Source organism: Leptonychotes weddellii, chromosome 5 (assembly GCF_054177405.1).
Source record: "Leptonychotes weddellii isolate Sample4059 chromosome 5, ASM5417740v2, whole genome shotgun sequence".
Taxonomy (NCBI): Eukaryota; Metazoa; Chordata; class Mammalia; order Carnivora; family Phocidae; genus Leptonychotes; species Leptonychotes weddellii.
Genome location: NC_138373.1, coordinates 53,713,293 through 53,737,294, shown reverse-complemented (window position 1 = coordinate 53,737,294; position 24,002 = coordinate 53,713,293). Strand labels below are relative to the sequence as shown.

Here is a 24,002-nt window from a genome sequence, read left to right as displayed (position 1 = left end):
TTCTCCTTTTGCTACCATCTCCCCTCCCAACACATACAATTTCCCATACAACAGCTAAGTTAATCTTTAAAAAATGTGAATTGTTATCATGTCACTATTCTGCTCAAATCTTCCAACTAATTATTTAAAATAACCCTGAAAAAAAAAGTGAGGATATATGAAACAAGATTTTTAAAGTTGAGGTAATTATTAAAACTAGTACACTATATACTATTTTGATACATTTGAAAGTTTCCACGATAGAAAACTTAAAAAAAAAATCACTAATGGCTTTTCATCATATGCAAAATCTAAATTTCCTGCCACAGACAGCCAAACAAGGCCCACCCGTGACTTTCTCTCCCCTGCACCAGCCTCTCCCTTATTCTGCAGTCATGCCGGCCTTCTTTCCAGTACTCAAAACAAACACATGCGGTCTTGTTCAATGCTGCTCTTCCATTCATTCCCCCGTGTCAAAAATGCACGTTCCTTCAACTTTTATTCAGGTCTGTGTTCAAAAGTCACCTACTCAAAGAGGCAAGACTCTGCTATCTAAAATGAGGCCCCTGTCCCACTGTTCCTCTATCCCTTTATCCTCCCCCTCATTTTTCTTTTCAGTGCCGATCACTACACCCACACATTTGTTTATTGTCCACCTCCACTGTCGGAATGAAAATACAAAGTCTTGTTCAGCACCACATTACCAGAGTCTACAAGAGCCTCACAGTGTGTGTTCTAAAATTTGTAAATGAATCAATATAATGTCACTATAAGTATCACGGACTATACTAAATGGCAAGACAAACTATTTTGGGGGCTATGCATCCGATAATGCTATTTCACAAAATGGGTAAGTCTGTACCCATGCTGAATGCCTATTACAGCCTAGAACACTTGCTCCTAATAAAAATCAAATATTATCAAAAGGAAGAACTTACTGGCGTGAGCTGTTGAGAATTTAACAACTGCTGAAATTGTTGTTGGTGAAGAAATATTTGTCTTTGCTGGTCAGAAAGTAATCCTAGTCCTGAGGCACTGAAAAACGATTAAAATTCTTACTTTCTAGTATATATCTTTAATGTTTCTTAAAATGTAAAATGAAAAACAACTTTTCAATTTGGTGTTTAATGAGTTAACAAGTCAAATCTTTAAATATAATACTTTCTGATAACAATCACGTACAAATTTCTTTTTTCTCTCTCGTGTATATACAGGTAAATAAGAATTCACATTGTCAAGAAATGTTTTGTTTTCCTTTTTATTATAAACCAAGAAGGCACTCAGTACTTTATGGAATAGAAATTTAAATGTGTTTATAACACGCACGTAATAATTTTTAATTATTCGAGGATAATTTAACCCACACTAAATAGCATATATGTAAAACAAGGAAAAATCCCATCTACTAATTGACTTTACCTAACCTTTTTTAATGGTCCCAATGGAGAGTAAAATTAAACACCAAAGAAAAGGGAGCCAGAAAAATAGTTTACTAGTATCCACTGCAAATCCATTTAAAACGATTTATTCCTCAAATGTATGTTCAGTAACAACATGGCTTTAGTCCCCTTATTTTGAACAAACAGTCAAATGAAACTCCAGTACCATGAAACAGTTTCACTCACAGGAAATTCAAGATAATTTGATCTAGGCCTTCATCCTATATCAAAACTTTTAATTATAAAACTAGCAAAATTGCATAGCTGAATTTTAAGAAATCAATATTCATTCATATGCGATCGTCATTACAATATTTTCTTCAAAATTTATGATACAAGAAGGCAATATACAAGGGGAGATAACACAGATCAAGAATGAAATTTTAAGCACAGAACATATTTAATGCTTTATTACTAAAAGTGATTTAATTTTGTTTTAATCTGAATTACTTAAATTTCAAAAATAAATGGCTCTCAGAATAATACACTTAATCTAGAAGTTTGCTAGATTTTCATTTCTTGTTGATTACATCTACAAGAAGCCCATTAAAAACCCCAATTTGAAAGCATGGACAATGCTGGTACTATATGTTGCACTAAAGAACCCAAAATCTATTACGTGCGTTTCTTACCTGTTAGTCAGTGTAGCTGGCATTGGATGTGTTGCATTAGGTGGTACAGTTGTGTGGGTGAGGGGGGTAGGGTTCTGGGATATTGTGACAGGGGTCTGAATAACCCCATTTAAAGCTCCTACAATGCCATTAATTGCCAGTTGGTTACCTGGCAAAGCTCCAATTATTCCACCCACTCCAGGCACTGTAGGAATGGTGGATGTTACAGTCTGCATTCCACTAGCCAGGGCCCCCACTGTCACACCATTGACCTGCTGAACTCCACTAACGCCGGAGCCAGGCTGAGCTGGACTCTGCCCAGCAGGAGGTGGGGTAGAAAGAGCAGAAGAGCTGCTGGTGCTTTGTCCACTGGAGGTTAAGTCCTAATGTAAGAAAGAATAGGAACTTAAGTAAGAAAGAACACAGCAAAACTGTTTAAAATCATCTTAAACCTTTTAATGTGATATACTATTGTTCGTAAGAAAAACATAGAAATGAAACTAACCACACCAAAATTACCTGATTTAATACAGGAAGAGAATTATCAGGTAAAAAGCTGTTTCCTAGATGAGGGCTCTTACTGCTGTTCAAGGAATCAGTCGTAGGAGCTAGAATAATAAAAGACAAAAAGAAGCCTATTTACCCTGTTAAATGACATTATGTGTAAGATTAAAGGCTTATCTAAAAGCTTATCCTGAAGCCCACATTAAAAACACTTAAATATTAAGTCTTGCTATGCCTAATACCAGTTTAAAGGGAAAAATCTATAACTCTATTGAATACTATGGCTTTAAATCAATAAAGAGATCATTACGCATTTAAATAACTATTATAGTTAAATTACGTACTAAAGAAGTTAGAGCAAATTCAAGTTGATCACTTAACAGATTCTTCATGTTCTTTGAAAATAACCTATCATTCCTTTTCTACTTCTTCATATAACTGGTAACCAGTTATTATTCACTTATTATGAAAAAGATACTGAAAGTCGATCCTACTTTCCTTAAATATGCAATAAGTATTTTCACACTTACCGTTCTGTGCTGAAAATGCATGCATTTGATGAGATGGACTAGGATTTGTTGTTATTGTTGGAAAAGGCACTGAGAGCTGTGCATTCAATAACTGAAGACGTTCCTTTTTGGCTGTCAAGTTTTTAATCTGCTCTTCCAATCTCCGATTTTCAACTTGAAGTTGGTGTAATGACTTTAGCATTCCTAAAACTAGCAAACATTTGGATGGTTTTAATAAAGACAAGTTCCCACACAGGACTAAGTATTTTACAGACCGAAGTGTCAATAACTTTAAAAATAAGTTAAAATAGGAAAGTAGAAATTCTGTAAAGCATCCTCAAATTACCAGGTTTTATTTCTTTTTTTTTTTTTAAAGATTTTATTTATTTATTCATGAGAGACAGACAGAGAGAGAGAGAGAGAAGCAGAGGGAGAAGCAGGCTCCCAAGGAGCAGGGAGCCTGATGCGGGACTCGATCCCAGGACCCTGGGATCATGACCTGAGCCGAAGGCAGACGCTTAACCATCTGAGCCACCCAGGCGCCCACCAGGTTTTATTTCTAAATTTATACATAGATATAAATAGACCACAATATATTATGTGTATATATAAGCATAAAGGGATACTGTTCCTATCTAGATGTACCTTCTGGGAACTTTGTTACCACCTATCAAAAAAACCCACCCATCTGGTCTAGGTAGTTTCCATTCTCAAAGAAAAATGATGACATCTTATTTTCACCAAAATAAAAACCTAATTAAAAATTCAAAGTGCCTGCCATAATTTTTCATTAAAATCATATTTAAAATGGGAAAGAATCACCAGTAGCCTTCACCACAATAAAGAGCACAAGTTTCTGTGTGCTGCTTGGCTAAGCTAAGCATGTCACCAGACCCGGGGTGAGAAGCCTCCCAGCCCCAGCGCTCGGCATGCTGATCCACACATCCGCCAGCAGGGAGCAGTGTGCACGCACCACAACCCCCACTCCCAGCTCCCAGAGAAAAGCCGATCGTCTGCGAGCAGGCGGTTTCTGTCCTGCCTCCATCACCTCAAATACAGTTTCAGTTCCTTCCACAACTCAGAACTCTCAACTGACAACACTGAGTAGTTATGCCAGGGTGACGGACACTTTAGAAGTTCTACGTACACAGAGTAAAAAGCTGTATTTGTTTAACATGCCCTCAGGGCCTTTAAAAGACACAAGTGTAGTGGTACAGACATATATGGTCATTTCCCAAGGATTTAACTTTTATCCCTCCTCTTCAAGATGCTAAAAAGAAACCCTCAGTGTACCCAAATGAGATGCAATAAGACTAAGCTAAACCTGTCCTCCAGCTATCATGTTTAAAGGATTATCCTGGCATGAATTTCCTCACAATTAGCATTTTTCCGTCAAGGCACCATTCATAAAACAAAACAAAACAACACACACAAAACAATGAAAATATCAATTTACGGCACTTGTCTACTAACAATAAGCAAAATGTTTTGTTTTGATACAATAAAGCAGTAAAAGCCTATATCCCAAAACAATAAAAACTATCTATTTTTTCCCTAAAAATGTATATCCTTAACATGAGGCCACTTCCCCAGCTAACTGCCACTTATAGTAACTTTGCTTTTTTAGCATTTTTCACCCAGGATCCTCCCTAATACTTAACATTGAAAAATACTAAATATGTATATAAAATACATATATTACATAATTTAATAAATAATACAAAATATATATAAATTTAGTAATTCTTATTTTCTCATCCAAATTATAAAATTAAGAAGACGGCTGAATGTATTTGACTATAAGCATTTTTATTTTTACTTTTTTCAAAATTATTTCTACGGGGAGAGAAGGAGAAGGAGAGGGAGAGAATCTCAAGCAGACTCCCCAGTGAGCGAGAAGCCTGACGTGGGGCTCGATCTCACGACCCTGAGATCATGACCTGAGCTGAAACCAAGAGTTGGACACTCAATGGACTGAGCCACCCAGGCTCCCCTGACTAAATGCATTTTTTTAAAATGAATTCTCCAGAGGTAAGCCACGTTTTCTTCAAACAATTAAGCTAAGATATAACTCATGTATTTTAGTAAAATTTAAAAATTGATAAGAACAAAGTACCAATATTAAAATAATTCAAAACAGTAACAATAACCACTGAACAGATCAGTGTTTACTATGAGCTAGGCAATGTTCTTCACAGTTTTTATGCCATTTAATACTCAAAACAACACTACGATACAGGTACATTATTATTCCCAGTCTACAAATGGGAGCTAATGCACACATTAAGAAACTTGCCCAAGATCCTATCATTAATAACAGGTAAAGGTAAGATTCAAATCCAGTGGTAAAACTGTAGAATCTGTTCTATTGAACCATTACACTACATTTTCTTGCCGTATTTTACAAAACATATTTCGTAATTTCACTGCTACTGATAAAGTGTGACTGCCACATCTATCCATCTGTCTGTCCGTCCATCTTTTAAAGACATGAAAAGAATACTTACTGTCACTAGGAGTACCCTGTTCTAATAAAAACTGCTGTCCTTCACTCCACTGTCTCTCCAAAAGCTGTTCTATGCTGGCTGCTACTGGAGGCAGATTTTCCAAACTGTTGTTGACCGGTTGATCATAGCGAATTTGTAAACTGCTTACAGGAGATCTGTTGAAAATATTAATTTTCAGGTTAAACAGAAAGAGAGTGCATTCACATTTCTTACCTTATGCTGACGCTTTCCCTGTAAGTCTTCTAACTCCAGGCTGCCTATGCTGGAAGAATGATAAAACCATAATCCACCCTAAAACTGAGTAATTACCATTCTTCCTCCCCAAATTATAAAATCAGGGGAATAGCTGGCTATACTCAGTAATTAAAAACCACTAGAAAATATAAACACCCCCCCAATAATCTCTGAAATAGGCTGTAAAAGAACTGATACAGCTTTAGACAAAAGAGGGAAAGATAGTATTAGAAAACTTTAAAATAATTAGCCAGAAGAGAAGAGTTCACCATTCTGCTTTAATATATAAAATATCAGAGTAACATTGTACAATTATAATAATGTAGAAAACATTTTAATTTACAACCAACAGAATCTCAAATACCAGTAAAAAGAAGTTTTTAATAATTTTGAAGGAGCCTTTTGTTATAAAGTAAAAAATACGGATTTTCTAGTATTTACAGGATTAAGGAGCATTAGCAAGACCACAGTAATTTTTATTTGAACCCTTTATACAAATTTTTCTAAAATGCCTTGGATCTGTACTTCAAGTGGTACTAACTTAATCAAAAGTCTTCCAAAACAAATATTACTTATATTAAGATGAACATGTAATGTTCTCTCATCCATTTTTTGTTTTAAATTAGTAAAGGTGGTCACTTCTGCTCTCCAGCCTCCACATTAACATAATACATTAGTAAAGGGCTTTAGCCTTTCCAAAGTGTTTCCACATAATTATCTCATATGATCTTTGTAACAACCTACTGAGAAGTCAAAACCTGGCTTATTGGTTCGATTTCTATATGAGGAAACACCATGCAGTTTTAGTGACCTGGGCAAAGACACGCTGCTGGTAAAGGGCAGAGCTGGGCGCAGCTCGGGTCTTCTAACAATCCACTAGTGTTCTGCCACTGCCTCAGTGTGCTTCTTTACCAAATCTCTTTCAACAAGTTAAACAAGTGAGTTTTTTTTATTCTACACGTGAACATCACGTGCTCCATACAGGTGACCATCCTCTCCAAATAGTACATTATGCCAGGATAATTTAGGTTATTACATTTCAGGCTGTTTTTAAAGGGTAATATAAAGTTGGAAATATATGCTATAAATAATTCGGTAAAATTTTTTGTTTTAAATGTTTTATCCACTTAGCTAATGAAAAACTAAGAACTATGCTAAGCAAAATAGCACTGAGGGATCTTGCAAAATTTCTGGGTAGCTTCTAGGATATTTTAAGTTTAAGAATGGAACACAGAAATGCTTCCTCCACTAAACATATGAGCAAAAGCCCATTAGTTTTCTTCTTCGAAAAGTGGAATAAAATAGTACAGAAATAATCACAGCATAAAATTATAGATTAGGTCAGTTGATGTTATCAGTGTGTGCTTCAGATTCCTAGTTGAAAAAGAAGGAATATTTCATTTCCTCCAGAGTTCAATTAGGAAAAATACTACTACTTTTAGGTCACCCAGGAATTTTATAGGAAAAGACACTACTGGATGTACCACTAGAAAATAGCAAAATTAGAGATTACTGATGTTCCTTAAGACATTACCAATATATCAGCAATATAACAACAGATATTCATGGTATCCTCGCATAAAAATCTTTATTTTTAATAGAATTTTTAAGTTCCCATAGCTGAAAAATGTTCATTTCCCACAGTTGAAAAAAGACTCCAGAATGGGCTTTTACCTACTTCTGTTCTCCATTCTCACCCAGTCTAACCATGCTTGAGGCAGAGTTTACAAAATTAGAAAGCAGAGAGAAAACAAACTGAAAGAAGATATAGAAATTGAAAGTAGAATACAATTAATAAAAAGAGAGCCACAGCCTAAAGTTCCATCGTTTTCTATAAATTGATACAATATTCCCCTCTGCCATACTCCCCCACTGAGAACAGAAGATGTGGGGCACTTAGACTGTGCTCAGAGAAATTCAACCTCTGCTAACAGGAATAACCTTATATACATTATGCAAGGTACCTAGATTCTACCATATAGTATCTACGACCATTTCAAAGAACAATGTAATAATTTGTTATACTTAGATTCAATTTTAGGAACTAGAGGGATTTTTTTTTTCCAAAGGTTTATTTTTTTTCTTAGTAATCTCTACACCTAATGTGGCACTCCAATTTACGACCCCAAGATCAAGAGTTGAATGCTCTTCTGACTGAGCCAACCAGGTGCCTCAAGAACTAGAGGGATTTTAGAAATGAGCCCCAAGAACTAGGAACTAGAGATGAAAGGGTTAAGTGCATTGCCCACAACAGAGCTAAAACTGGAACCCAAAGTTGAAAGCCTTGAGTCTTGTTGCTTTAAGAGGTTTAAAGACTATTTCATGACCCAAAAGAATGAGCCAAATTAATGTACTTAATAGTACCAGCAGCTAAATATACAAATGATAAAAACAAGAGAGTTGAAACTGACTGGAAATCTAAGAAAAGGGATGTCTTCTTAAAAGCTTAGAAATCTAACCATGTGTTTAATATTCAAATTAATTTAGAATCATTTTTCTTGACAGTCCAGACATGCTTCTTATCTACAGAATGCTTTTACAGCCTCACAAATGTACGCTCTAATAGGAGATAAAGAAGTTTCCAAATCTCAAAATGTTTCCTTTGCCGACACTCTGCAGAGTAAATAATGCTTACCGTGGTGAGAGACTTCCTCGGGGTGAGCTTCCTCTGCCAACAAGGCTGCGGCTATTGTCTCCAAGATCTTGATCTGCAGTGTAAATATTTCATAGCTGATAAAGTGACTCTCACTAGATAAGAGGTTTTAAGCTCTTGCCCTGATTTTTCCTAAAACATACATAAAACCTTTACCACTATCTTTGCAGTTACTACGAAAGTAGAAGATCTAGTATGTTGCTAGTTCGGAACTGCTGAACTGTGGCATGTAAGGCGTTGTCCCTACACGTTTTTGTGGGTGTAGAAGGCCATGGATTATGTTCCGTTCTTTCATTCCTTTCAATTTTACAGCACAGAAGCGTGGTTTGCATTTGCAGTACCCTCCCCTCAGCCACTTTTAATTTCTACGGTTAAAGTAATGAATCACAGCTGTGGACAGCTAATCTGTATGCTTATCACAGCAAATCCTTATGCTTTGTATTTTTTAACACTTTGCATCCCAAGACAAGTCACAAAATGCATAATGTATTACACAGCCACACACCATAACTAAAATTATATATATTACATGGATCCTCACAGCAAGAATAAAATTAAACATTAAAAATTTAAGTTGACGAAAACAAGTAGGAATATTCTGTACTTAGAAAGGAAAAAATTAATTTCTTCAAAATAATTCTTAGGTAACACCGAGTATCTCTGCTTGAAAAGTAACTTGTATTTCTCCTACAGTCAGTTCCTTCTAAAATCACCCTATCTGGCCTCTTTCAAGATTGTCCTCCCCTTATTCTGAGTCAGGTAACCTCTGACCCTTAAAGGGTAAAGACATGACTGATCCATTCTTGGTGAACTGCTAAACCCATTCCCTTCCCCCAAACAGGCATGACTACTTGGACATGTCAACAAATCCTTAAGGATGGAATGAAACAAAGCAAATCCAGTGGCTCATTAAAACAGTACAAGAGGCAAATGCTACAAAATGTCAACTGGTAAAAATTCACAGGATTACTAAACACTGTAGAAATTCTCTAACAGGATTTTTTTTAACCAAGTTTGTGTAATGCAATTCCATGAATTATGCAAATAAAGGTTTAGGCTATTCACAGAAAAGCCCAGTGTTATGTTACTTTCATTGCACAGAACTGAGAACTGAACACATCAATCACAAAAGTCACAGGAGACATTGTTGCATTCCTGCCTGCTGATGGCTCTGCTTAAACATTTACATTTCAGACAGTAAAAAAAGCACATCACTATTTTGCAGCACAGCGCACTATTTACTTCCAACTGTGACTCTTTTGGTTAAGGTGGGGGGGTTGCAGCATAATCCTATATTAACCACACCTTTAGACTTTTCAAATAAAATGAGCCAATGGTGGGGGTGGGGGAATTACATTGGGGGAGAATTTAAAAATTCTTGAAAACTTACCTGTTTGATTGTTTTCAGACTGAACTATAAGAGCTGCCATTGATGAACTTGGATTTAATCTACTGCCATACATATGAGATGGTGCCTGACTAAGAGAAGATCCAGATAGGGTATTTGCCTAAATGAAAAGAATTACAAAGATAAATGAATTATACTTGAAAATATCTTCATGTTTTTCCTCCTAATAGACCTAGCAACTATTTTTTCCAACCTAAAAATATAAGCAAACATTCCTGACTTTCTGAAGAGCAAATTTCATTCTTACTTGTTTTACCATTCCAACATTTCAATTTTTGAAAAGTCACATAATTCCAAATTAAAAAAAAAATAAAGACTGGCACAAGGTTATTCTTGCTTTAATTTCAGAATATCTAGTCACTAACAAAAACCCAATGGCATGGTAACCATGTGAACATATGACTAATTATTTAATCTTATTAAACCATTTACAAAATAAGGGCAGGTAGACAACAGATGTCTAACAAATGCTTCAGTCTCTTACATCACAGGCTGGCGAAGGAGGTCAAAAGGTCCAATTTCTACTTTTACTATTTTAACTATACAGAGCTATATTTCCATTGCTTAACTCTGTCATTAGTAAAACCTGCACACTATTCTGTTACTTCCTATTTTGATAGACTTGGAAGCCTGCTGCTTTTTCTGTTTTGTTTTGTTTTTATTTTAAAAGAAAGCAAACAGGCATCACAAGTATGTTTTCTATACAATGCAGAGCTCAACGAATCACAGCTTTGCCCTGACCCCATATAAGGCACTGTCTTTTTGGCAGGAAGCCAGTTCCACTAACTGGAGAGCTGGTCCAAAGTTTGTAATTCATTCATGTTGCTAACCACAATTCTGAAGGCCTCTACTGGGACTTGTGCCAAACAAGCGAAAATGAACCCTTAAACAGATGAAGCTAAGGAGGCTGGCCAAAGTCTTGCGTAATCCAATGTAATAAAAATGCCTTCTTTGATGTGAATACTTTCTCCCACTTTCTAAGAATATTATAACCTTAAAATGTGGCATTTTGAGAGCAAATCTCTTATACACAAAATACTGTTACTCAAACAAGGCTATTACTAGCCTGAAATACTTTTCAGATTTAACAGAACCACAAATCTTTAAAGTAGACTTCATATTCTTTTTCATGAGTGAAATCAACTTAAGCTTTATAAAAATGAAATCACTGTACAGTTATATCAGAACAGAATTCTGGAAAATAATTTCAAAGGATTGAAGCACTTCTAATATAAAGAAACTGAGTAACAGCAAAAACAAAAGATGGGGGACACACCAACATGTACAACTGCACACAAGAGACCCAAGACAACACAGTGGTTATAATGAGCAAAATATTACAGAAAATAAACTGTGTTTCTGGAAAGACTCAGACCCTGACATTATATATGGCCTCTAGCCAACTTACTGGGCATGAAAATTGGACTTTACAATTCACAGAAATACTCTGTGATGTAGAATCCTGTCCTTGTTTTTCCGTTGTTTCAAAGGGTATATTTTCTAGCTCATTCTTTCATGTCTAAGTTTAACTGGTCAATTTTTGGTTTCATTCTTCCTCTTCTTAAAGATGTGTACAGAAAGTAAGTTTGTACTATTTGGGGCGCCTGGGTGGCTCAGTTGGTTAAGCAACTGCCTTCAGCTCAGTAGAGTCCCAGGATCAAGTCCCACATCGGGCTCCCTGCTCAGCAGGGAGTCTGCTTCTCCCTCTGACCCTCCCCCTTCTCGTGCTCTCTCTCTCTCATTCTCTAACAAATAAATAAAATCTTTAAAAAAAAAAAGTAAGCTTGTACTATAAAGTCTTGTTTAACAATCCATTAGCCCTCAGTAAAAGGTAAGGCATAATTTTAACCTCAAGATCATACTAGATACCATGTATTTAGTAGTACAGCATACTAAAATACACAATTCATAAATAGAAATATACTTAAGATTTTTTTACATCTCCAGAAGTCAACTACCTGGAAATCTTGGCTACTCGCAAAATAACTTAAGGTAAGAAAAATTACCAAACAGACAAACAGAAAGACCAGATGTTACCAGTCCCATGTGTAAACATCTCAGATACCATACACTTAAAAATACCCTTTGCAGAACCAATTTGCTCTTACTCTAGATATAATTCTAAAAAGATCAGCTAATCATATAAAAGATTAGAAGTAGAAAATTAATTAGAGGAATAAAAGTCAGTTCTTGAGACATTTGTTGCAGCAGAAATCAACAGCTAACAGTATTAAGAAGAAAGAGAAAAATATGAGCAAGAATGAAAGCATGTTCCAGAGTGCTGCTGCGGTGGTGCTCAAAGAACATGGACATCTAAATGCCTTAGCATCTGTATCTCAGCCTTCTGACTCTCCTTTTTCATGCAGTCATCTATAATGGTTGAAACATAACTAATATTATACCAGTTGGACCACTTTTTTAGTTCCAATTATCAGTTTTATGAGCTGTCTTAGTCTCTTGATAAGAATCAAAAGATGCTACTCCTCAGAAAAACACTTTTTCAGGAAGGGCTCTTTCTGCAAGGGCTTTATATTTATCCTTATTAGCTTCACATTTTTTGATGTAGTCTTCAAATTATCTTAGTTATTCTATCACACATTAGCCCACCATACTAAAAGATCAAAATGCAAAGCAGTACTGCATAATAACTGATTTGCATAATGACTATCATCAAGAAGAAGCTAAATCATCTTTAGCATAATTCCAAAAAAGGAAAGTATTTATTTTACAAAGGTGCCAGGCAAAAGTAAAATTAGTAATAAAATAAAAACCTAAAATGGGAATATATTCTTCATTATCCTAAATGACCAATTTCCCAAATTCCCTGAATGAGTAAAAATTATCTGGTAGTTTGTTTTTAAAAAATTATTGCATTTATTGAAACCAGAAACTTTGGAAAGAGATGAAAAGTTATTAATTTTATCAGGTAGCATTTTGTGGTGTATTAAAACATCTAAACCACTCTACATTAAAACTCAAGTCATTAATACATTTTAAGTGGTAATATGAGTCAATAAAGAGTCCACAAATGTCTGACACTGCTTAGCCAATACTTCTGAAATGATGTTTAGAATGGTTAATGTTGGGAACCCATGATAACTCTGTTACCACCTCAGGGCCAAGAACCCCCCACCAGTTTAGTGAAAAGATTTACAACTACTCAGTAGCAATGAAGAAGGGTAAATGAGAATGGCGTTGGGGGGGGTGACTCACTGAGGAAAGCATACACATAATTTCAGACATTTTATAGACTCAAAACTTTCTGTGAACTCTACTACTTTTGCAACTTTTCTATATACATCTATAATTAATTTAAAATAAGAAGTTAAAAGAAAAAATGATTATAGGGGCATCTGGGCAGCTCAGTTGGTCAACCTTCTGACTTTGGCTCAGGTCATGATCTCAGGGTCCTGGGATCGAGCCCTGCGTCAGGCTCCTCCCTCAGCGGGGAGTCTGCTTGTCCCTCTGCCTCTCCCTGCTGTACTCTGTCTCTCAAATAAAAATAAAATCTTTAAAAAAAAATGATTATAAAACAAACTGGTTACTTGACTTCATGGTGTCCCATTGAAATCATATCATCTACTCAACATGTGAAAACAGGTGTTAGGTTAGATCAAGATAAAAATATTTAATAAATATTGTAAGTTCATATTGCCATAATAAACTTCTAATATATATCTTAAGACTTTTTTTTCCCTTCTCTAGATTAATAATTGAAAGGAACCACTTCCACTCAAGATGTTATATGACACTTATTCTAATACTTTAGTAAACGCCTAAGAGAAGTATTAATTATTTTACAAGATGGACCCAAAGGCAAGTAGAGTAAGAATAAATTGAATAATTATTCAATTATTGAGGTAAATTTAAGCCACTTTGAAAAAAAAATGTGTTTAGGTGCCTGAGTCCAACAACCCTAAGCAAATTTAGAATAAGTTATTATGCTAAAACATCTAGAAAGATATGCAGGTCTCTACCATGGCAGTATTCAAATTCAAGCAAATCAAGGAAATTTAGTGTTTCCTAAGTAGATTCACAGACCATATAAAAATATTAACAAGATTAAAATGACATTTCAGCTTGAAATTTCCCCTGTTGATAACAGTTCACTCCTATATTCCAAATGTCTGCTTATGACCATAGAGAAGTTTTTAAAAGAACTCTAGTTGTAAAGTAACTCTACCAAATTCCTAGGCACTTGGCCCCTTCTAAAAGAGTTAGTTGTGTAGGAAAAAAGTCAGGCTAATGCCCACTCAGTTATTTGAATATCAGACTTAAAAGTGGATGTTTTCATTTAGGGTTTGTTTTTCTCCCTAATGTTGGTAAAGGCAGAATAATACAGAATAAACAACAAAAATTAAGTTTGAGAGAACATAACCTATAAAAATTTCACCTTCGTAAAGTATCACAGCAATATATCATCTAGAGGTGGATATGAACCTTCATACATTTCTTAAATGCACAATTAACCTGTCAATAAACACTGAAGTCAAACAAGCTCTAAAACACAGTGGAGCTGCTTCTTCAAGCGTTCCAACCCTGCATATGATTTAAAAATACATTCTTCCAGGGGCGCCTGGGTGGCTCAGTCGTTAAGCGTCTGCCTTCGGCTCAGGTCATGATCCCAGGGTCCTGGGATCGAGCCCCGCATCGGGCTCCCTGCTCGGCGGGAAGCCTGCTTCTCCCTCTCCCACTCCCCCTGCTTGTGTTCCCTCTCTCGCTGTGTCTCTTTCTGTCAAATAAATAAAATCTTTAAAAAAAAAAAATACATTCTTCCAAAATCTTGTCAGACTCACTAAACTGAATATTACTTTTAAAATTTTCAGTTTCATACATATTCTTAGAAGAAAAAACTTTTCATCATCACTGTATCTGCCATAAATCAAGCTCTCTCACCTTGGGCAAGGTGCTAACCCCCTGTCTTCAGTTCCCATGGGTAAAAATGGAACTAATAATAGCATCTACCTCATAAGAATACTGCGAGAATTAACTGAGCTAGTATATAGGGCTTATAAAGAGACCTTGCCACATGGTAAGCATTCAAATTTTAGCTTATTTTAAAAATTCTTTCATACACTATTATGACTTCCATATTTTCCATCAACGTCATTAGAGAATATCATTTATCGATTATATTTTGATATTAATACAGCTATATTTCAAAGATTAAAACCTATTTCCTTGAGAAAAACTAGATAGTATGTCTCATTATGCAATGATATTTTAATCTATGTATTCTATAATAACACAGCAATACTGCAAATATAATGTAGGGATTCAAATATTTTAATGATAATTTATATATTTTTTCAATTTGCAAACACAATTTGACTAGAAAAGTTTCCAGGAAAAATTAGAGAACAATGGAAAGTTTCATATATTCTTCAACTCAATTCAGACTTTGCACTATGAAACATATTCTGATAACAGACCCCATTTCTGTGTCAGCTCCCACCAGTAAGGCTTTAATACTCAGCGTGTGATGAGAGATGAAACCAAGTGTGAACAACTTTCAGGTCCCATGAGTAGGCTGACTGTTAAAGCTGTCAGGTTCAATTGCATCATTCCACATTATTCAATGCCCCAAACTGCTCCCTAATTGTTAGGAGCTTAACGTATTCAAAACCATTGTTTAGGCTAATGCTGAAATGCACCACAATTGAGTTTCTATAAAGTAGTGGGAGGGATTAAATTGTGGTTAAACCATCACTGAACACTCATGATTGGACAACAGAACTGTATAGAATAACCAACCAATTCTAAGCAGGTTTCCTAACTGGTTAATACCTAATCAATATATCACCCATCTTTTGTGGAAAAAATTAAGTCCCCTAGGACCAAAGCAGCTATTGAAATAATTTAAGAACTGTAAAGACCTCAGTCAACAGATGAACCTAAAATGGCTAAATTTCATCTATCTATGTTAACATGGAATTATATATTTTAACAGAAAAATTTTTAATACTATTTTTAGTAAGGGAAGTGCTTCTGTACAATTTATCTCACTGGTAAACAGGCTGTTTCTGTAACAGCTGAAACTAAGAGTCCTATAATAATTTTAACATCAGTATAATAACCATTAAATCCAAAGTACTTTATGGTCTACAAAGTACTTATTTGAACTTTGTAACATACCGGTCCTCATAGCAGGTAGGACAGCTATTTAAAGTACTCGATTTTACACACACAATAAGTTGACACCCACAAATTGAAAAGATCTGCTCAGTCACACTAGTGAGTAGCAATGCTCCTGGAAAACAAGATTTCTGACTCAAATTTCTGCTATTTGGCATTGTGTCACACAAATGGACACAGTAAAATTCCTAACAGTGTTTTTCAAAGAGATACCTCTTGACACACAGGCACATCACTGGGAAATTCATTTTTATGGTAATGATTAGTAAACCAGAGACCAGACTCCAGAGTCAGACTGCCTTGTTTCGAAACTTAGTTCCACCACTTACTTACTAGACATGTGATGTTACATAGTTACTTAACCTCTTGATCGCCCAATAGTAAGTGACATTACAAACAAAGCACTCATACAAACTTATTTTGCTCAGAATGTTAACATCCTTAAAATTACAAGTCATTATGAAATTATTTAAAACATAAAAGATGAAACTTCTCATTCTGACCAATCAAGTCAGAGATCCTCTGAAGTCAGGTCTATCTGCCTGGGAAACTGAACCATTTTCTCAAATAGAATGGAAGTACAGACATCATCTGAAAGGAAATTGAGGACTACTACATCTAAGACAACGCCCTACACACACACACACACACACACACACACACGAAAGTTATCATATTGGAAAATGAAGTAGTCAAAGCTGACTGAAGTAAAAGTCTCCCTACACACACACACACACACACACACACACACACGAAAGTTATCATATTGGAAAATGAAGTAGTCAAAACTGAAGTAAAAGTCTCACAGAAATGTGCAAAACATTAGTCATCAAATTAACTATACATTAAAAATACTTAAACACCTGCAATTACTAATTATCACATAAATAAACCTTGAAAGTTCCTTCATTTAAATTACTTTTAGGGGCGCTGGGTGGCTCAGATGGTTAAATGTCTGCCTTCGGCTCAGGTCATGATCCCAGGGTCCTGGGATGGAGCCCTGCAACGGGCTCCCTGCTTGGCGGGGAGCCTGCTTCTCCCTCTCCCTCTATTGTTCCCCCTGCTTGTGCTCTCTCGCTCTATCAAATAAATAAATAAATAAAATCTTTTTTAAAAAAAATAATAAATTACTTTTAAATTTATTTTTTATAATAGTAACAGAGTAAACAAGGAACCAGATTATCTACATGAAGATGGTGCCCAAAAGCAAAACCCAGAATGCAGAAAATAATGTAATACAACCATTTATCATTACTTTCAGTTTTAAATTCTTCTATTAAGGGAATCATCCTTCAAACAAAAGCACCTGAATTTTCCCAAAAGACAAACAGAATGAATGCAGAACTAGGAGACAGAGTGGAATTGGAAAGGCAAAATGAAAAATTAATGATACACCTACAGAAACTAATTTATACCTCTACTCATGACACAAGGGCAGAGCACATCATTAAAAAAAAAAAAATCACATGGACAGTAGTTCTGTCTTCTAATAATGTTAAGAAACTATTAACTATATTGCTGTTATCTGTGAAAGAATAATTATTCTAAAAAAATATATCAAATAAAAGGGTTTAACACTGAAGAACATAAAACTAAGTTATCAAACATTTTTTCAAGGTTTTTTCTAATTAGAGCTGCTAAGCATCAATTTTTTCCCTACAATTTTACAAGTGTCTCCTTTTCCCCCCCATTAAAAGCACAATTCTGTTCTCAGTTTTTAATTTCTATTAAGCTCTTCCTGATCTTACCTCCCTGACCACTTTCCAGGGAACAATTCTTAAGACAGCAAATAAGTCCAACAAGAGGCCTGTCTATCTTACTTAAAAAACCAAGGCCAGAAAGATCAAGAATGACCTCTGGATTTTCATCCTGCTGGCACCAAGCCAGTCACAAAAAACTACTACTTTCAGTAAGTTTTTTGGGGGACAGTGAGGGAGACAAAACATTATTCAAATTTAACATTTCCATTCTCTGATTTATATTTTTTAAATATTTGCTTGCTGGTGTGATGGTTTTCTTAATAACTGTAACAAGATGTCTATAATTACATTTTAAATATTGCTAATTTTAATTAACCCACTTATAGCACTACTAATCAACTACCTATAAAGAAACCCTAAATAAGAGACTACCATTTGATTATCTAAGCACAATGACTTGTGCAATTTGAAAATAAACAGAGCCTATATGAAAGTTAAACAGAAATAAACTTGTCATTTTGAAGAGAAGATTCAATTACCAAGTACATCACAATTTTAAGAATCCTATCTAAACATTCAATTTATTCTAAATATTTTTGTATCATTTCCCTCGCACGTTGCCTAGAAAATTCACATTTTGCACATTCAATACCAATACTATTGTCTCAGGCAGCTAAATTGAAGTAGTTCTGCACTCAGTTCAACTGAGAGGTCAATGTGCCTCAGTTGCCTGGAGACTGATGGTTGCTACAGCAGCACCAGATAAGCCAGGCTAAATAAGCTTCAGCTTGAAGGCAGAAAGCATTTACTGCTAGACAGAATCATAGATGCAGTTGTCTCAGCATGCAGCATTTGAGTCTAACTAGATGATCATATTTATAAGAGACCCATCTTACTGAAACATGGAAAGAGGATAAACAGTAAGGATTTTAATTGGACTGAATCCTGGATTACTTGCAACTATGATTTCTTTGTTCTTCAGTTGAGTCATATGTTAAGTGGAATTTTCCCTCTAGCTATAAATTTCTCTTTACCACCACTTCCCCCATCTACCTCCCTAATGCCAACCCCCAAAACCACAAACATCATGAATGAGAAGAAATGAGATTTTTGCTTAATTCAGCCTGGAATTAACCAGAGAGTAATTAAAACAGACTTTTATAAAGAAAGAAAAGAAAAATGCACACTGAAAATGTTCATGTGAGACTTTGTCCAAGGATAGAAAGCTATCAACAGCATATGGCTACATTTAATTAAAAGAGATGAAACTATTTATAAGAACCATTCTCTCATTTATCCTTTCACCCTCTCTAACCCCACACCCCTGGTATGCTGGCTACCTCACCAAGGCTAGTGAAATGAGCTACAAAAAACTCTCCTAAATTAGTCAAACTCCCCTTATTCAGGCTGAGAGGTTCACCACATAGTTAACTTTCATTTTCAAACGTGATACCACTAATCATGCCATTGGTTTTCCATGCCGAACTGTCTGTTTATTCCAATACCTGACCTAATTATAATGGTGACTGCTTGCCCTGCACCATTACATACTTTAAAAATAACTAATGCTGCACTCTGATGTACAGCTTACAAAAAATACTAAAAAGTGTGTGTATATTCTAAAGGCCTGTACAACAAAAATTATGAACATATAGCATAAAGCATAAATTTACAGCAACTTACAAACAACCTACTTAACTAATTGTTTGTAATTAGACATTTGTTTTTGTTATAAATTTCTCCTGGGGCACCTGAGTGGCTACGCGTCTGACTCTGGATTTTGGCGCAGGTCATGATCTCATGGGTAGTGAGATCGAGCCCCGCGACAGGCTCCGTGCTCAGTGTGGAGTTTGCCTGTCTCTCTCCCTCCCCCTGCTTGCATGCTCTCTCTCTCTCTCAAATAAATAAATGAATGAAATCTTAAATTTCTCCAAACATTAAGAGGCTTATTAATAGAGCTTTGGATAAAACTGAAGTAAAATTATAAAGAATTCTAAACAAATAAAAAATATATACTTAAGGAATTTTAAATTATTACCTTTGGCAAAGTGTGTGTATGTATGTGTGTGTGTTTGCAGCTTTGCCTACTTACTGTCCTATTTGTATAATGCAAGATTACAATTTTTCTGATTTGACTCTTGCTTTGAAAGGATTCCTGAAGACTAGTAACTTTATAGATCTAAAGTAAAGGGAAGGGATAAATGCACAATCACCAACACAGTCACTTATTTACAATATTTATGTACATTCTTTCTCTCCCACTAGGAGGAAAACAATACAGTACTTGTCAATCACTCTTTATCCCATCATTCTCTAATACCAGTTTTTGAAAATTTAGACAGGAGATAATAATATATTATTTCTGTGATTTTTAAAATTATAAAAGGAATGTTTTAAACCACAAAAGTCCAAAATTGGATCATACTTTCTAAGTCCTACTTCTTATTTTTTTTTTACTTTTAAAGATTTTATTTTTAAGTGATTTCTATACCCAACTTGAGGCTCAAACCCACAACCCTGAGACCAAGAGTCACATGCTCTACCGACTGAGCCAACCAGTCACCCCACTAAGTCTTACTTTTTAAAAAGAATAAAAGTTCGCACCAAATTACTAGTTTACAACATTAGGACAAAATTAGAAACTCAGAAACTGAAAAAGATCAGTTAATGACAATGTATTCCTTTATCCTCTCTCATGAATATCATGTAAAAATGTCTATTATTTCCACTAATATGTCACAACAAATGGAGATATTTTATAAATTCCCATAGGAAGCCCTATTTGATTTCTTCTCCAATCAAACTCACTTTCAAAATGACAAATCCACCTATAAGTTACTTTATAGCATTGTAATAATTTACCTGAGTTGTAGCAACAGCAGGGGCTGCAGATGATGCCGCTGATGGGGAGAGAGCTCCCACTTGTTGCAAATGCCCAGAAGACTGCTGAGGTAAATGAGAACTGGAGACAGGAGTACTAGATCCTGAGCCAGATACTACATTTGGAAATGATACTGCTACATCATTGCTGTTATAAATACCTGCAAGAAAACAAAATTATTTAAATATTTTATAACTTAGCCACCAAATTTGTCATAGACACATAAATATTAATCATTAAGTTAGAAGACCCACAATCCTCCTGATCTCTCCCCTCAATGATAAATTTTATTGGCAGTCATAAATAATGTATCAATAACTAAATGACTAAACACTGACTCATCACAAAACACTTGTTTAAAAGAACCTAGGTCATTTTTTGTAACAAAAATGGCTTTGCCAATAGACTAGGATCACATCAAGAAGTGCCTTGTAAAAATAACAGTAAGAGTTTTAGGAATTCCTAAAGGCAAAGAAATATTTCTTAAATGGGAGAATGAAGCAATTAGAGTTGTGTAAAAATCACCTGGTAAGCTTTTCAAAATGCAGATACTACAGCCCCAGAACTGATGATTAAGAAGGTCTGAAATGGGAAGAGACGGTTTCAGAAAGGTCACCCAGGTTACAATACACTACACTTGAGATTCAAAGACCAGTAAGTGGATTCTAGAGATATTCCAAAGGTAAAATGAACAGACTTTATGACTGAATGGGGTGAGTAGGGTAGGGATGGAGGAGGACAGAGGATTAAGAGATGATGACAACGTGGACCACTAGGTGGTGGTAACATTCACTACCAGGAACTCAGGAAAAGAGAATGGAAGGCTTGAAAGTATTTTCAGAGGCACCATGGAGTTACAAGCCAGAAAGAAAGGGAGAAAAGAGTGAAATAATTCACACTGAAAAGTGGATGGGAAGAGGAAGGACAGAGATGATGAATAAAAGTTAAGAGGAAAGAGGAGTAACCAAAAAAAAAAAAAAAGTATGTGGGTTGGTTGGTTGTTTTTTGTAAAGATGGGAGATCACACTCATATGCTCCACAGAGGAGAAGCTCTTTGAGGATAAAAGTGAGAGATGGGAAGATGTATAGACCAGCAGGGTTCTCAATCAGGGATGATCCTGCTCCACAGAGACATGTGACAATTGTCTGAAGACATTTTTAGTCATCAAAACTAGGGGGCACTACTGACATACAGCAGTAGAAACCTGGGATGATGTTAAACATCTTAAAACGCACATGACAGCTCCTCACAACTAAGAATTATCTGGCTCACAGTGTCAATAGTGTGGAGGCTGAGAAATCTTGATATAAACCAAGGCTCCTCAGAGGGTGGGAGACAATAAGATCCTAAGGACTCAACACTGTAACAAGAGGAAAGCAAGAAAAAAATGAACCTAAGTGGGTTTCAATAAAAAAAAAAATCAAAAAATTTTGAGAAACCATCCCTTGAAGGCAACAATTATTTACATTAATAGTACAATTTACTTTGTTCTAAACAACATAAATGTTATTGATTCATAATAAATAAAATCACCCATAATCTTCAAACAAGGAAATAAAGGAATTGGGACATTTTTAAAGGCCTTATAACTATAATTGAGGGTCCTAAGATCCTTTTTATATCTACAATTTCTCCAGAAAAAAAGATAATTTATTCATTCAACAAATGCATCCATTTCGCAAACATCTGAGAACTCACTGTTTGCCAGACATTATTCTAAGCCTTGGAGATACAAAGCCATTCAAGATATGTGGTCTCTGCCTTCAAGAAGCTTAGTGGAAAAAAGAGACTATTACAAAAGACTATGAAGAGTGCTATGATAGAGACATCCTTAGGGGCTCCGAGCACATAAAAAGGGGTACCTAACCCAGACCTGGGGTGAGAGGATGAGGGTCAAAAAAACTTACTGGAAGAGATGGATGCCTTTAAAGCTAATTTCTAAAGGAGCTGTAGAACTGAGGTGAAGGGTTTGAGGAAGAAATGTAACAACACGTAAGTACCATCTGTAGCTTACACAAGAAAGGAGGCTAAAAAATAAGCAGGAATCAGATCAAGAACATTGAAAGCCAAAACATTAAAAATTTAGAGACAACAGGAAAACACTGAAGGATTGTAAACAGAAGCTTGGTGTGATCAGACTGATGTTTAAGCAAGACAAGGCTGAGACTAAATTGGGGAGGGGCTTTATTAGAGACTGAGAAAGCTGTTGAAGGGTTGCTACAATATTACTGATGAGCAAAAATAGAGATTAAACTAAAGTAATAGTAGTCAAGGGATATTCTAAAAGCAAAGTTCATAGGACTGGTAACTAATAGAACCTGAAGAATAAATAAGAAAGAAGAGTCAAGGATGACTCTTAAGTACCAGTAAGTGGGGGTGGTGATACCACCCACCGAAGCAGGAGTAGCACCTGGGAGCATCTAGTATTTGGTTACTATATGTACTATAGTTACTATACTGGCCCCTGTAAATACATGTGCTAGCGTAATAGGCCAATGAGGTAAACATTACTCCCATTTCACACAAGAGCAAACAGAAGTTTAAAGAACTAATTTGCTTAGTGACCTAGTAGATGGTGGAATCAGGATTCATAATCACAGCTACTGAAACCACTTCCTAACACAAGTCTGAAGTTCAGGTTAATCATCATGGCCTTTGAGATGCCTGTGGAACACAGAACTCCTATATAGTCTAGAACAGAACAGGATCAGCCTGAAGCTCAGCAGAAAACTCAGGTGTGGAGCTATAAATCCAGGAGTCAGAAGAATAGTAAAGTTAGTGTACATAAACATGAAAACTCAAAAAGGCTTTCTGTTGGCCTGCCCTGTGTTTAAAATCTTAAATTAGTTCATATTTCGAAACACTGAAACTTCACATTTTTAAAAAATTTAGAAATATTTTTTAAAGATTTATTTCTTTGAGAGAGAGAGCTCACGTGTGCAAGAGCTGGGGGAGCAGAGAGAGAGAGAGAGAGAGAGAGAATCTCAAGCAGACTCCCTGCTGAGCGCGCTGAGTGGGGAGCCCAATGTGGGGCTCGATCTCACGACCCTGAGATCAAGAGTCGGACAGTTAACCGACTGAGCCACCCAGGTGCCCCAAAACTTCACATTTAAAAGTGAATTCTAGGGGCGCCTGGGTGGCTCAGTCAGTTAAGCGTCTGCCTTCGGCTCAGGTCATAATTCCAGGGTCCTGGGATTGAGCCCCACGTTGGGCTTCCTGCTCAGCGGGAGCCTGCTTCTCCCTCTCCTCCCTATGTGTGCTCTTTCTCACTATCTCTGTCACTAGCTGTCTCTCTCAAATAAACAAATAAGTGAATTCTAATTTGTCCTGAAAAACAGAAGCTCTGTCAATACTGGATACTATATTCTGAAATACCAACAATATGCTGGAGCTTTGGCCACGACACAGATTCTTTAATCCCCCAGAGTCCTGTCTTTCCTT

General features: G+C 35.8%; 1 protein-coding gene across 13 annotated transcripts in view; it reads right to left on the bottom strand.

The window, feature by feature from the left end:
- MLLT10 (MLLT10 histone lysine methyltransferase DOT1L cofactor) overlaps window positions 1-24,002 on the bottom strand; it is a 210,337-nt gene that overhangs the window by 6,719 nt on the left and 179,616 nt on the right. For 7 of the 13 annotated variants that reach the window (XM_081820715.1, XM_081820713.1, XM_081820716.1 and 4 more), the window contains 9 exons: window positions 21,086-21,142; window positions 20,542-20,720; window positions 9,827-9,944; window positions 8,419-8,491; window positions 5,550-5,704; window positions 3,064-3,252; window positions 2,549-2,637; window positions 2,051-2,412; window positions 918-1,014 (listed from right to left, as the gene is read on the bottom strand). In XM_081820715.1, coding sequence (XP_081676841.1) covers window positions 918-1,014; window positions 2,051-2,412; window positions 2,549-2,637; window positions 3,064-3,252; window positions 5,550-5,704; window positions 8,419-8,491; window positions 9,827-9,944; window positions 20,542-20,720; window positions 21,086-21,142 — 1,319 coding nt within the window. The remainder of the gene's footprint in view (window positions 1-917; window positions 1,015-2,050; window positions 2,413-2,548; window positions 2,638-3,063; window positions 3,253-5,549; window positions 5,705-8,418; window positions 8,492-9,826; window positions 9,945-20,541; window positions 20,721-21,085; window positions 21,143-24,002) is intronic. The other 6 variants (XM_081820717.1, XM_081820719.1, XM_081820721.1 and 3 more) reach the window with 1 other exon arrangement.